This window comes from Amphiprion ocellaris, chromosome 15, assembly GCF_022539595.1.
Source record: "Amphiprion ocellaris isolate individual 3 ecotype Okinawa chromosome 15, ASM2253959v1, whole genome shotgun sequence".
NCBI lineage: Eukaryota > Metazoa > Chordata > Actinopteri > Pomacentridae > Amphiprion > Amphiprion ocellaris.
The window spans coordinates 8,875,704-8,890,818 of NC_072780.1; the positions used below are offsets into that span (position 1 = coordinate 8,875,704).

General features: G+C 38.2%; 1 protein-coding gene across 1 annotated transcript; it reads left to right on the forward strand.

Annotated features, from left to right (window-relative positions):
* The first annotated feature begins 276 nt into the window (after positions 1–276).
* On the forward strand, positions 277–15,103 carry grinaa (glutamate receptor, ionotropic, N-methyl D-aspartate-associated protein 1a (glutamate binding)). The gene is made up of 7 exons (XM_023262989.3): positions 277–427; positions 8,241–8,577; positions 9,738–9,856; positions 9,990–10,190; positions 11,064–11,192; positions 11,616–11,759; positions 13,170–15,103. The coding sequence occupies exons 2-7, from the start codon at positions 8,274–8,276 to the stop codon at positions 13,317–13,319; spliced, it is 1,047 nt and encodes a 348-aa protein (XP_023118757.2). The 5' UTR covers positions 277–427; positions 8,241–8,273; the 3' UTR covers positions 13,320–15,103.
* The last annotated feature ends 12 nt before the right edge of the window (positions 15,104–15,115 follow it).

Genomic DNA, 15,115 nt, shown 5'->3' on the forward strand with positions numbered 1-15,115 from the left:
TCAGATGAATGCAGACTGCAACACTACCCCGTGCAATGCAGTGGATTGGCAGCATAAAGGGATATTTTTTAAAGTAACTGTGCTGGGCAGCGCAGATAATAAACCGCATGACTCATGACCGTTTTTCGTGCAGCACTTTCTAGGTCTATCTAGGTCTTTCGATTGCTAAAATTGCATGTAGTTACATATTTCTAACTTGCGCAATGTAATCTCCATCTGACTGGAACTACGTGATTGAAAACTTTTCCGTCATCGAGCTAAATTGTGTGTCATTTCGGGACCTAACGGAGATTCCCACAAATCACGTGACCGCGTCGTGTGGTGTCGTCAGCGGCCCTCGACCCAGTTGTTCAGTCGGAGTCCAGAGAACCAGGAGGAGGTGCGGGGAGCCTTCATGTCGGCAGCTGCTGTCAAGTAAACGTTACAGGTGATAATTCTTTTATTTTCGGCACTATTTTACACCCGTGTTTTTTTGTTTTTTAAGTTGTTGTTGTTTTTCTTTTCAATAGACGGGTAAGCGCGACTAGCGTACGCCGCTTTTGTTAGCCGCGTCAGCATCCCCGATAACGGCCGCTTTAACGTGCGCAACGCAGAAAGCGGTGAAATCGCAAAACAGGTGCTGTTAGCCGTTAGCCAGTGTCTCGATAGAGGGAGAAAACGCCTTAAAGAGCAGCCGTTTGGCGTTTTAAAAAAGCCGACAGCATCGTTCTGTTCATGTCGGGGGCGCGGCGTGTGGTCACCGTCCTAAAAAATATATATATAAATAAATAACTTACAGCGAATGGATTCGTCATGACGAGCTAGCTTGTTGTGTTTTGAGGGGTCTGCTGTGGCCTGCAGTCCGTATTTCCGCTGTGACGGTGGTCCTCGCAATTTGGGAGCTGTATTTGTGGATTTTTGATGTAACGGTTTGTAATGATGTAATGATGAGGCCTGCATAGAGATGCGCCTTCTGCAGGTGCATCGTGAAAATGGACTGTTTGCACTGGATTCGTGTTTCTGTTTTGGTTTCCAGTCGCTCACGGTCTTGTCAAATCATTCCTTTCTGGCCCAGGTTGTTGTTTACTTTTAGTCTCTTGCATTTAGCTATAAGTCACTTTATGTTTATCTGTGGTGCTTTTCAGCTGCAGGATGATTAATATGTAATCCAACAAATGCATGGGCGACTTCAGATGTTTCTCTCTAATAGTAATATAATATTGATGTTAATCTTATATCTCAATTTCTTCATAATTAATGTGATAATTTTTTAATTAAAGAACATAGAACATTGACTTTACTTTGCTTGAACTAGGAGTGGATGATATCAATTGAGACCCTTTATCATTTTATGCATTTTATATAGTTTTTTCACCATTATTAGTGGGGTTGTTTTTAATTAAAGGACATAGAACATTGACTTTACTTTGCCTGAACTAGGAGTGGGTGACAATTTTTAATTCTTTTATCATAATATCATACTTTTGCATTTAAATATTTGTTTAGGCTGAAATAAATCATCTCTTAATTGGATAGTTAATTGGCAGATATTTCTTGCATGGAAGAATTTTTGGTGACCCCAAAACGTTTTAGCCAGCCCTAAAGGAAAATCTCCAGTTCCAAATGATAACAACTGAAAATGTTTCTATTTGGAGTTTTAATTATATACATTTTGTGTATCAAAATTATAGAGATTTAGTTTTTTCAAATGTCTGGAATACCATAACACAACAAAAATGCATAGACTTTTGCCAAAACATCTGACACACATTCATTACCTTTACTCCATGTGCACTGATCATGTTTATTGTCTGCGTAGTCACCCACCAAAGGCCCATTCTGAGCCAGGAAAATCTCAGATTGGTAACCACAACTGGTCACTGATTAATCACTGAAGCGACTGTCACAATATTGCACAACTATAAAACCACTATATCCCCTATACCTGTTTCTATGTGCACAGGCATTGATATCTTTATACACTTTCTCTGTGAATAATAAATATACCTTAAAATACGTGCTGTCTTCCTTAGCCGGCCTAGATCCCAAATTGCTCTTTTAAACCCTCCAGTAAATTATTTTTAGTAATAACTGACAGTGTTAGTGGTTGAGGGTCTTCATTCACAATCTGGATGCCTTTTGTTGACTCAAGCTCAAGGAAAATGATGATAGCATCATGTGTTATCAGACCATGGTCATCAAATGATGCCATCTGGTCTAAATTTGTTTACTGTCTTTACAATACATTTTTAAGTTTAATTGCTTAGTTTAAGAAGATTTGGATACACAACCAGGTTATCTATCTTGCCAGCACCACTTCCTAAAATTGGCAGGTGTTTACACGCTGTAAGGAGTGAATATTTGAATTTAACTCTCAACTTGTGTTTATGCTACAACAGTGTATTGCTGCCAAGGGGCAAAAATGTTTTTACAACAGTCAGTTTGTAATGAAATTTATTTCTATTATGACTAATTAAAAAGTTATTTTGTTTGAAAAGAATATATTCTTTTGTCATCATGACAAAACTCGCCATAACTAATGTACAAAGTTTCATGTTACTATGAAAAACAATACTCAATCAAGATAAGAAAATGAATTGTAACTAACATGAAATTATAATAAAACACAATTTTTCACTATAGCAAAAACACATTTCCATTATAGCAAGAAACTGTGCATATATTTATTTCAAAGTGGCAGCAGTTTGTTGTCATATGATGGTAACGTACCTAAAGTGCAGCCATCTGCTACAAGGCGAGGTGTCTGTAGGTTTGACATAGCCAGAGCTGCTGCTGACACTGCACATCACGATGACACGATCTAGCCAGACTGCTGCACTGACTGGCTGATCAGCTGAAAGCAACACTGTGTAGGCTTTTATCTGCCAGGTGGTCCAGTTGACTGTTTTATAATAGGACGCAAACTGTTCTCAGTGTGAACTGAATACTTTCCGGAGTTTACTTAAAATTAAGCTGGTTCTGTTGTTTGTGGATTGTGTATGTGAAGCAACCATGTGGAGCTTTTTCTTCCCAAAGGTTACAAAACTGTGTTATCACAGTCACTCAGTCATCATGTGACTGTGAAACAGCATTTTATCTTTTGATTATGTCACTCAGTGAAGTTTATGATGCTGGTTTGTAGGTTTTAGAAGGCATTATTCAAAAGTTGTACACTCCATCTTTAACATAATTTGATTTGATTTTACTGCTTACATTATCATCCATCAAAGAACACAACTTTTGATTTTAACTTGTGGCGCTATGTGCTGTAACATGCTGACCTTCCTATTGGCCCCCCTGCTTTGTGTGCCTGTTCCTGTGTTGTCACTGCATTTCCTGGTGTTGCTCAGGCATGCTCATAGCATGTTGTATTATAGGGTTGTCGAGGTATTGTACCAGCCTAATTGTGTTAACTTGTGTCTCTGGCTAGCCCACTGAATTCCTCCCTTTAACCTAATTCCGGAGTGATAGCTATCAGCAGAAGCCAGAGATAGCGGCACTGTCTTTATCCACAGCGTTTGGGCGTCTGTCCTAAGAGGATTTGAAATCTCCCACGTAATGCTTGTAAAGCTGTAGGAGCCGTCCCTTAAACTGACCCCCCACTCTAAAAAAAAAAAAAAGAAAGAAAGAAAGAAAGAAAAGCGGTATTGACTATTAATTTTCATTTTCTCTCAAATATAGAAGTGAAACTATTGTGGTTTTTGACTTGAACTTGTGCACTTGTAGGATGAGTGGTTGAAAGAGAGGGCATAAACTTGTGTGTGTCCCTCACTTCTTCTCATACAAAACAGTGTTTGCTTTCTTTGTTTAATACCATTGTTTTAATCATTTTTGGACAATTCTGATTTCATGGCATGAAGTGCTGTTATGCTGTTCTACAGCTACATGAATGAATGACTTAAGACGTGGAAAATCAGTCTGTTGTCAAAATATCAGAAAAGAAGAATGTCTGCAAACACGCAGCTGTTGTGACTTCATGCATATTTCTGACATTAGCGTCCCATCCTGTGTACTGTGTAGTGTGTTAACTTCGGATTATATGAAGTAATCCATTGTACACAGACAGAAAGCCACAAACAGGCCAGTACAGATGAATTTAGCACTACAGATAATGTGAAGTCACTTCTGTTCAACATATCTGAAGCTCTTCAAAGCCTTTTGTGTTTTTAAACAATTTCAAAATCTAAATATAAGTTCCGGTTGAGGTGTAGTTCAAGTAAAGTTTATTAAATGTAGGGGGGAAAAAAATCATACTTTGCTGATATAATTAATAATTCAAATTAATCAGACACAGAAATACTTCACTGATCCATGAGGGGAAATTACTTAATTCATACTATCATTTTAAAAATACTTTGCGGTCCAAACTGTGTTTTTTTTAGCAGCAAGTTTTTATAAACTACCAAAATTAGTTCTTGCTGTACAAATGCAACTCCGACTATTCTGATAATAATTAGTTTCTCATTTGCAAAATTTTCAAAATTAATAATGTAATTAATTACAATTATAATTAATTCTAATTATAATTTACACCACCTTGCACTTAGAGAAATTGTCATGAACCCATTTCATTTTCTTTCTCTCTGTTGACCAAGCCATGAACTGACTAAAGATGAAAGTAACAGGCTTAGTTTTGTTTATCAATAAAGTTACAGTTGCAAAGTTGAAGACCTATGACACAGTGATTGCGTCCGACACTAATGTCCTTGTTTTTATCTTTATATATGATATGAACCTTATTGCCCAGTCTTAACCCAAATGACAAAATCTTATAAATCTTGAGTTAAATGCTTTCCATGGACATTGGCCTGGAGGGGAGGCGGATCACATGCTTTGAGTGTCTTGGTCACATGATTAGTTAGGCACTTTTAGGGCATTAGCTACATCTCTGGGTTCATTTAGCGGACAGATGTCATGTCTTGTGTGACATAAGCAAACAAAATTTGGATTGTGTTATATAGTTATTATAGATGGTACTTGTGTCTGTATAAAGAAGCGAGTAATCTGTTTATGTAAACTAATTTCGACTGCAGTGCAAACACTGAACTGACAGATGGATTCTCCAAGAAAACAGCAAAACTGTGCTACTCGGTGTACAGTACGTCCTCCTTACACAACCATTGTTGTCCAGGGAGGGATTTGGCTCCTCAGATAATGATTTGTAATCTTCTATGATCTTAATGGAGACTGTCAGTGTGAAGCACCTCCAGCGTGTCTGCAGTGTCTCACTGCCCCATCCTAATGATGGACAGACAAGGATCATGGGGACACATGCTGGAGTACGGATGTGTTTGTCAGGGAAAATAGAGCAGTGTTGCATAATGCTTACTGTTAATTCAATGTGGCTTGAAAAGAGGGGAGGAGATAGATGGAAGGAGTATGAGAAACGGTAAACAGGATTTTCTGTGGTCTGATCTGCTCCTGAATGGATATTCTTGTACTTTTTTAAGTTGATGGTGATGCTCAGAGTCTGTTTACATATGTATACACTATATACATAACTGTATACTTATAGAAAGTCTATTTTAAACAGCATAGGCCTATGCACCACTGTAAAGTCAGCCTGCTACCCACTCCAGGGCTTCTTTTGAAGTCAGCAATTAGCTCAATGGTTTTTGGCTCCCTTCTTGCACAGCAGAAGTTTTTCTCTGGGGACTGTGGGCCTTTATATGAAACCTGCACAGCACATTTGGAAGCACTAATCAGCCTTATAAATTTGGCATCTCTTGTGCGGAGATTTCAGTTTTCTAGTCTGCAGCTCTGTTCATGTAGATGCCTTGTTAACATTATAGATTGCAATGCCAATGGCAGAGAAACCTGTTGGCCCAGGATGTGCAGGGGCCTGGTGCGGGGAGGGTCACTGCAGTAATGGCCAACATGTCAGGTCTCTTACTGAGGCAAAGCAGATTAGTAATACATTTGGTTACCAAGGCACCACTTGCGTCCATGGTAACGCCGTCAGCACTGGTGTGAACAGTTTGCTGTCTTGTAGTTTGTCTTCACCATCCATCCCTCCTTCACTTCACTTTCTCTGCTAGCTAAGTCCAAACAGCTAATGAATGGGGATGATAAATTATGTAAGTAAAACGTGGTTATAAGCAAAATATATTTCTTATGGGTAGTTTTGTTTTTATTATTTTCTTACATATAGGAGAAATTGTTAATAATAATATAATTTTAGTCTAGTAGAATTGAGATCACATTTTTCAGTTTAGTTGATACTGAAAACAAATAAGTAGTTGCATGATTAACCATCAGATAGTGGCTTCCATTAAGTAAAGTTACTGTAAAGTAGCATTATTTAGCCAAGGTGGTTTATTTTGCATCCTAATGCATACACAGTTCTGCACTGTGGAGTCAGAGGAGTTTCTGTGCGGTTGAGTTTTTCTAGGACTGGAGTTTCTGGAAACAACACATTTAGAGTCATGCCTTTTGTTCATTTTTGTTTTCATTTAATCCACCTCCTAAGTCTTGATTAGTACTTCCTGTTGTCAGCTATAACAATCAGATGGCCCTCATTAACCGTTCTTCTTAGAGAGCTGCGATGCAAGTGCCTTTTCTAGCATTTGTAGACTATAGCCTGTGGCTGCTGCAAACAGCTTTCTCGTGAAATACCATAGGATGATTGTAATCAGAATAACTTTCATAATCCCTGCAGGGAAATTGTTCATTGATCACTGATACCTTTACTACTCTCTAATCTCTTCCATTTCAGTATGTGTAAATGTATAGTTATTGCACACCTATTTACACATGTAGCCTTTCTTTTAATATGGTCATAGTTTCTACAGATTCAGCATTCTTATTCTCTTGAGGTTGTGTGATAGATTATCTGTGTTTCATCATCATTTAACCACCTACTTTAATTTAGAGTCTGCGGAAATAACATTTTATTAACAAAATGCCCCCCTTTGTCCTGTAGTTACCACAAATTTATTGCACTCTGGTTCAGATGATTTGGTTTATTATTGAGAACTCTGCATCATTAACACAGCGAGTTAAATGAGCTTGTGGTGCCAGTTAACCTTGATCATGAGTGTTAGCCCCAGTGAAACCCGTAATCCCGTTTTGTGATTTAGATGCCTGGTTGCTTATCAGAATATGCTGAGGTGCAAAAGACTTGTTGAGCTGTAAAGTGTCTTCTTCAAGACATGTAGTGTATTAATTCAATGTTACTAATAACGTATGTTTTTTTGTTTTTTTTGATTATGTCTTATCTTTGCTATCTGCATGTAAGTTTTTCTTTTCTATCTATTGTCTACACTGTCTTTGCTTTTTAACCTTTTAACTTTTCTGTTGTGTGGCCTTGTCCTGTGTCATTTTAACATCTACCTGCCCTGGGACTACAGATGAAAATTAGTCCTCGAGGCTAAATCTGGCATATTTACATGTGGACATTTCTTGACTCATGTTGATTAATATGCACTGTCCCATCTTAAATAAATAAATAAATAAATAAATAAATAAAGTCCTTTCGGTAACATCTTCCAAGCATCTCTAATGCCCTAATATATATATATATATATATATATATATATATATATATATATATATATATATATACATATATACATATATATATATGTATATATGTATATATGTATATATATAGATATATATATAGATATATATAGATATATATATGGTACATATGACCAGCAGTTGCATACTTTGACATCCATCAGTACACAGTCTGTGCAGCAGACCTTTAATTTAATAAGGAAAAATTAAACGAATCCCTCTTCCAAGACACACAACCATGCAATAAATATTATGTTGTTGATGTTATTGATGTAAAAAAATGTAATGTCTTCATTCACACAATCGTTTAACACTGTTAAAGACAGAGTGTAGAAAAGAAACAGTTTAGTAGAATCAAAATCTGAAAAAAGTAGACAAGATCATAGTACAAATACAGAATTTCTTGTGAAATAGAAGGGCCATGTCCTGTGGTTCTGCTTAATGTCTCGGTCCATTCCTCCTGCTGCATTGTTTGATTGCCTGTCACATTTTTAATCAGGCAGATGCAGTGTTTGTGTCTTTGCCAGTTTGGCCTAGATGTTGTGCTGTCACTACTTTTTCTCTGCTTCGTTGTGGCACAGTTGCAGCGCAAGAATAATTGTGAAATTGTACAAATATCCATGGTGTGAACGTAACATTTAAATTTAAATCTGCTTAGCTATTTAATATATGTTTGTGTTGGATATGGATGTTTAAACCTAAATAGCTGCTGTATAATTCTGCTTCTCTCTTTTTCATAGATTGTTGCTGCAGAGTGAGCATTTCTCCACACAATGTCCCAGGACAAGAGTGGATACCCTGTAATGGGTGAGACAAACCCACTTCATAACAATGTCTACGGACCCCCTCAGCCAGGTTTTGGCATGCCCCCTCCCAACTACAGCCAAGCCCCAGGGGGACCGTACCCACCAGCCGCCGGATATGGACAGCCTGGCTTTCCACAGGCAGGCCCAGGTTTTGCCCCTGGTCCATACCCTCAGATGCCTTACCCTCAGATGCCCTATCCACAGGGACCCTACCCTCAGGGGCCTTACCAGCAAGGACCCGGACAGCCAGGCTTTCCTGAAGACCCGATGGGTAAGTGATTATGATGAGATACTCTCTTGGTACAAGTATTTTTTTCAAGTACACACCTAAATGTTTTCACTGAGGTAATAAAACATTAAAAAGCTAAACAGTGGGGACCTTACGTATATGATGATGGGCACATTTTGAAATTATACTCTGCTATGATGAGCTCTTTGTTATTTTGCCAAAAAAAGGTGGGGGGTGGGGGGTGGGGGGTGGGGGGGTCAGCTATAGTTGTTTTTCCACTTATTTCATTAAACTGTCTCAGTTTTACATGTGAAAGCTGGAAGAAGGCATATTTTTATCCCTGGAAAGAAGAGAGCCAGTGTTTTCACAAGGATAATCCAGTAACCAGCCAGTGGAATAATGTGCTAGCTCAAGGGGGGTCTGGGGGCATGCCGACATCAAATGTAAACATGTATTTAAATTTTTACAAAAGAGAATTGGGCCTCATGTATACCTCAGCCTTCACAGTCGGGTAGTAGCTTTTAATATCTATAACCACGCCTGTTCCTGACTAATCAGAACTTGTGCAAGCAGAAATCATGAGACCTTATTTAATATTTTTTATACATTTATTTACATCTTCGCTGTAAGGCTTAAGGCGTGCTACATTATGGTTAATATATTGTTTTACCTGAAACATAATGTACTTTAATTCAACAAGACAGCTACCATTTGCATTGGTTTTATATTAAATTACTTGTATTAAAAAAATCTATGCCAATAATAACTGTAAAATAGCAAAACCTGTGAATCACTTGACCCTACTGTGAATCTGCTGAATCAGCTCAAGTTTCAATTCATATTGAGCTGTAAAAAACACAATGTCAATAAAGATTATACAGTAATTCTTTCATTTATTAAACCTATAGATTCAGCACTTCCAGTTGCTATTTTATTAGAAGCAAAAATTTAAATAATGAAGTGACCAGCTGGACTAATACGAGTAGTCATCTGCTGGGCCAGCAGCCGGTGCTTATGAAAAGCTCTTGGAGAGCACAATATTGACCCCACTTTAGATCAGACTCGACACAGATGAATGGGCAATTAGTGAGATGATCAATACTACCGTCAGCGCATGCTAAAAATGCCACAAACATCCATCTGCTTGTTTTGGAAATTGCTTTTTTTAAGCTACTGATAGTCGTCTTATAATTGTTATTCAGGAGCACCTGCAGGCAGTCATGGATACCATGGCGATGGCCCTCCATCTTACTACGACAATGAGGAGTTCACCAACTCTGGTTTTGAGGACAAGACTATCCGACAAGCTTTCATCAGAAAAGTAGGTCTTTTTGTATCTAACAGATAAAAAATTTACAGTAAAGTCTGTAATATGTCTCACATTATCACAAAATACTACCAAAATATAATCCGCCATCTCTGAAAAATTGCTTAATATCTTAATTTCTCTTCAGGTCTTCATGGTTCTAACAGTGCAGCTACTGGTCACTTTCTCCTTCGTTGCCGTCTTCACCTTTGTCGATGATGCCAAATACTTTGTGCGTCGTAATCCGTGGACATACTACGTGTCATATGCAGTCTTCTTTGTGGCTCTGATCGTCCTGAGCTGCTGTGGAGACTTCCGCCGCAAACACCCCTGGAATTTGGTTGCTCTGGTAAGAACTTGCCTGAACACCAAATAATAAAGTTGGGAATACAAGGGGTTAACGATTTAGGGAAAATGTCTAATTTCGATTTGTCTGAGAGATACTGATCTGATCTGTGATATCACTCTTTAATGTCAAGCTTTCGCTTAATATTCACCGTGTAGTAAATTTAAAACATGCAGTGGAGCATTACAACATTACATACCAAAAGGACAGCATGATATGTGAAAATTATTGGCACAACAGTTTAAACTCTGGGCCACAGGCTGCAAAATATATGAGGTCTGGCTATTAAATAATGACACTGGGCTTATGTTGGCTGAACCAAAGCGTACTTGTCTGAACCATGAGATACACATTGATTAATGGGCAGCATGAACAATCCCTGAAAGTTCAGTCTCCTCAAGTTAAATAAAACTGAATTACAGCATTAGTCTTACTGTTTAATAGCCACATGTTGCACATCCTGAACTGCAACCTGTGCAATTTGCTAATAGTTTAAAATTGCAAAATTAATTTCACATCAAATAATTGTTAAACCCTAAGGAATACTTCTTGTAAAAGTCTGTTTACATAATAAATAAGCTGGGTTGTGACTTCTGACATGCACATGTTGTATTAGCAGTATTTGCATGCAACAAAAATAAGGAATTGTTAGGCACAAAATAATGCAAAATGAGTTGAAATGCAGTCAAATGCAAGGCAGAAGTGTAGTGGAGGTTGAACACACACACCTCTATATTCTGAAATAAGCTCTTAGGCCGACAACATGAGGTATTATCCTTAAGTTACCCTTAAAGAGGTGCTGTAATATATTTTTGGCTAAATGTAAGACTTAAAAAGAGTGTAGTGAGCGATGTTAATTTGGTCGTTTTCTTACAGTCCATCCTGACGCTGAGCCTCTCCTACATGGTGGGCATGATCGCCAGCTTCTACGACACAGAGACAGTCATCATGGCTGTGGGCATCACTGCAGTGGTCTGCTTTACCGTCGTCCTCTTCTCACTACAGGTCAGCACACACAAACGGCTGCTTTAGCACACGTATCCAAATGCCTACACGCCCACATCCAAACATCATCCCTCTGTTACTTTGTTTTTTGAATTGAATTTGAAGCAAAGTCAGAATTTCCTCTGATTAATATTCACGTTGAGCAATACTGTTCTGCCTGGCACAGTATGAGTGCAGATTCCCATTGCAGCCACACTCACTCTAAAGTATCTTTTTCAGAATTACAGCTTCTTCTTAAATGAGTTTAAAACATGAAATATTCAAACTACTACCTCTGAGAGTCTTATGAATTATCAAAAACTGCAGTGAACTACATGTCTGTAAGTTCTGCTGGGTGCTGGGCCTCATGTCCTGCCTCAGCTCATACTTTCCAACATCTTGCTTTCTTTGTTTTAGGTCTGATTTGAATTTTTTTCTTTACAGAGCAAGTACGACTTCACTTCATGTCGGGGCGTGCTGTTCGTGTGCTTGATCGTGCTGTTGCTCTTCTCCATCCTCTGCATCTTCATCCGCCACAGGATCCTGCACATCGTCTATGCCTCACTCGGAGCCCTGCTCTTCACCTGCGTAAGTTTCACAGTTATATAATATGTCCTTTTAAAAATTGCAAACCTTGTCACATCAGGAATTTTAGCGTTTCAGTGAGTTCCTGAGCGTCTTTGTTTTTCGTCCATTGTTTGTGGGAAATTTCAAAGTTCACACTACAATAATGATAATTTCGATGTCGTTCCTTGAGCAAAGGTCAGATAATTTCATCCGACATCTAATCTGCAAGTTTGTTATCAAGTTCGCCACAGCACTTTGTTTTTTGACCGTGTTTATCATTGGTATACAGATGGCATTCCACCTTCCAATGAACTTCATCTGCTCAATATTAATTGCATGTGCAGAATGTTAAAGAGTAAAGCACAAGCTGAGTGGAGAAAAAAGATTCACGCTTAGAGGAAAGTGCTGCATAAACCTTCCTCTCAACATCGGAATGTGTCACCGCACACTGTGAGATCCAACCTCCACCACAACAGCTGTTAAAACACTATGAGCATTGAATTATGTAGAGGGTAAAATAAGTGTGTTGAGCCAACAGATGAAGAAGATGACCTTCTCATGAGTGGATTTTACTCTGATAAAGCAGGAGGGGATGTGATAGGATGCACTGGATAGTACAGAGCAACTCCTGAAGTCATAACAATTGCTCTATTGGTCTTAAATATACTAGTGCTATCAGTCTATGGAATAGGGCAACCTGAATCGCTTTTCAGGAGTGAAAATAAAACAAGAATATTGCTATCCATTGTGGCAACCATGTTGTCTCAACTCCTAAGTGGGTGTTCAGTCCAAAGACAGCCCTGCATTAAAATTGGGCTGTTATAGTGTGTGTTGCTTAAAGTACCTGTGAGAAATTTATAAAGTCCATGAGCCAAGTGGTTTATACAATATTATGCATTTTACTGTATCGCAAATTTGCCTACAAAATAGCAATTTTAAAAAAAATTCTTCCTGATGCAAAGTAATCTACAAAATAGGTGCATCTGGATTACTTTATTCACTGCTGCAGTGCCAAAGTGGGTCAACTTAAACTTTTTTGACAGAGAACCCTGTCTTTATGTTTTGGCTTTGGCATCTGGCCTGAATTAAGAGTGGTTCCCTTAAATGGATTAGAGGGCTACATTTTTTATGTTGTACTGTCTAGAAGCAGCCAAAATGTCTCAATATGTCTGAAACCTAAGAGAAACTTTATATATGTATGACAATATTAAATAAAACTGGTTATTTATGGCCCATGTACATACTAAAATTTAATATTTGCAGCTTCCAGGATATGTGTATTCAGACTTAGGTTTATGAGAGTATATGGATGTATTTAGCGTATGTCACTGTTGTATCTGAAACAATAACTGTTAAAATTAATTTTTTGGGCCAGTCATCATAGATCACATTAGTATAAATGTTCTAAATCTTCACCTTTCCTCTTTGCAGTTTTTGGCTGTTGACACCCAGCTTCTCCTTGGCAACAAGAAGCTGGCCCTGAGTCCAGAGGAGTACATATTCGCTGCCCTCAACCTCTACACCGACATCATCAACATTTTCCTCTACATCCTGGCTATTGTGGGACGCTCCCGCGAATGAGGCGGCACCTGCGAGAGAATAGCTGCAAGACAGAGAATGCCTCCCTTTATTGTGAAATGTTGCTAACATGCCCTTTCCCTCTGACTCATTCAACTTTTTCCCAAGATGCTCTTTGTTTCCCTTCCTATCACACACACACAGTTCTGTTTTTCAAACAGGGAGTAGTGATGTGAAGGAAATGCAGCCTGTCATAAGATTCAGATTCACTTTATTGTCATTGCAACAAGTGCAACGAAAGGTAAGATGAAGCTGAGAGGGGCACTTATTTATTTCCTCGAAAGCAAATCTTACCATTAATGACAGAATGATCTGTCTTCAGTTTTGACCACTCCACTCGCTCTAACTGTCCTCTGCTTCTACTAACACAGATGGCTATGTCGACATCACCTGCCCCCCGATTTTCCTGCTTGGCTCGGCACAGTGCAGAATAAACCATGTTATCCTGTGGGTGCTTGGCACTCAGCCTGGCCTTGCTGTAGAGATTTAACAGAAAATGATTGGGGAAGATAATGCTAAATATTGATGCAAACCACCTTTTGCCTGAAGAGAAGTTAGTGTTAGAAATACCCTCCTCCTTCAGATCTGTCTGTTTTCCCAAACGTATCTTTCAGCCTGCTGGTGTGAAGTAACTCTGCATGGCAAAACTGGACACACAACTAAAGATGTGGTATGATTCTCTAGAGCTACCAGAGGAATATCTCTAGCTTGCTTGTCACAGCTGTAAATAGTTAAGTGTATTACTGTATATGATGCCAGTATTCCCCTCCCCTACCTCTGAAAGGCATGCTGGAGCAATTCAAATGGATGTGTTGCTTTTTGGAAAAATGTGCTTTAGCATATGGTACAGCAACTAAAATCTTTTAATGGCATAAGAATGAAGATCAGAGTTGGATGTATATGATAAACATAAATTAATATTTATAAACAGTATATTCTTACAGAAGATCTTTTCAAAATAAAGACATTTTTGTTCTAAAATTATTTGTGTAACTCCAAAGCTGTTATCTTACTTTTCCTTCATCTTTTTTTTCTCGTTACTATCCCCTCGTCTGCTCATTAATGTGAAGTGAAATTCAGTGTTATATTTTTTTTTCTCATTACACCTAATATTTAAGATACTGGCATTTCTGGCCACTTTAAATTAAGCTGGTCCTTTCAACGCTATTATCAGATCAATGGGCACTGGACTTGAAGGAAATGGAAGATACCACTTATCTGTTTATTGAGTTTGATGTAGATAACAGGGTTGCTTTGCAGATGGTGTAAAGCATAGAAAAAAAGGAACTCGGACTCGAGTTGATTGCCAACCCGTAACACACTGGTTACACACTTGCTTAAAGTGAAACACACAAAATAAGCTAACATGCACTGGAAGCCAAAATACTTGTACATGCCAACACAGACACAAGTTGAATAATATATTAATCTTGAATATTTTTATTCAGTAATTTCTGTTTTGATTCTCACCTCTTGCATGACCCACTCCTCATTTGCATGTGCTGATAATGCACACAGTACAGCTACTGTGTACTGCAACTATCTGGGGAGACAATGTTGTAAGGCAGCCCTGTTAGACCTTTTTTTTCCTCTTTTTTTAAGTTATTGTGTTTGTATCTAACTAATGTGTAAGTGTATATAGACCTCCTTAGTGGTTTGACGTGTATAGGTAAAGTCAGTTTTGGGCTTTGTAGGTCTGTTCGCATTGTATATTTGCATCAAATTGAAGTTGAACTGGATTCCTCAACACAGCTGTTTGCTTTTCATTAAAACTAATACAATGTAAAGGTGTTGAACTT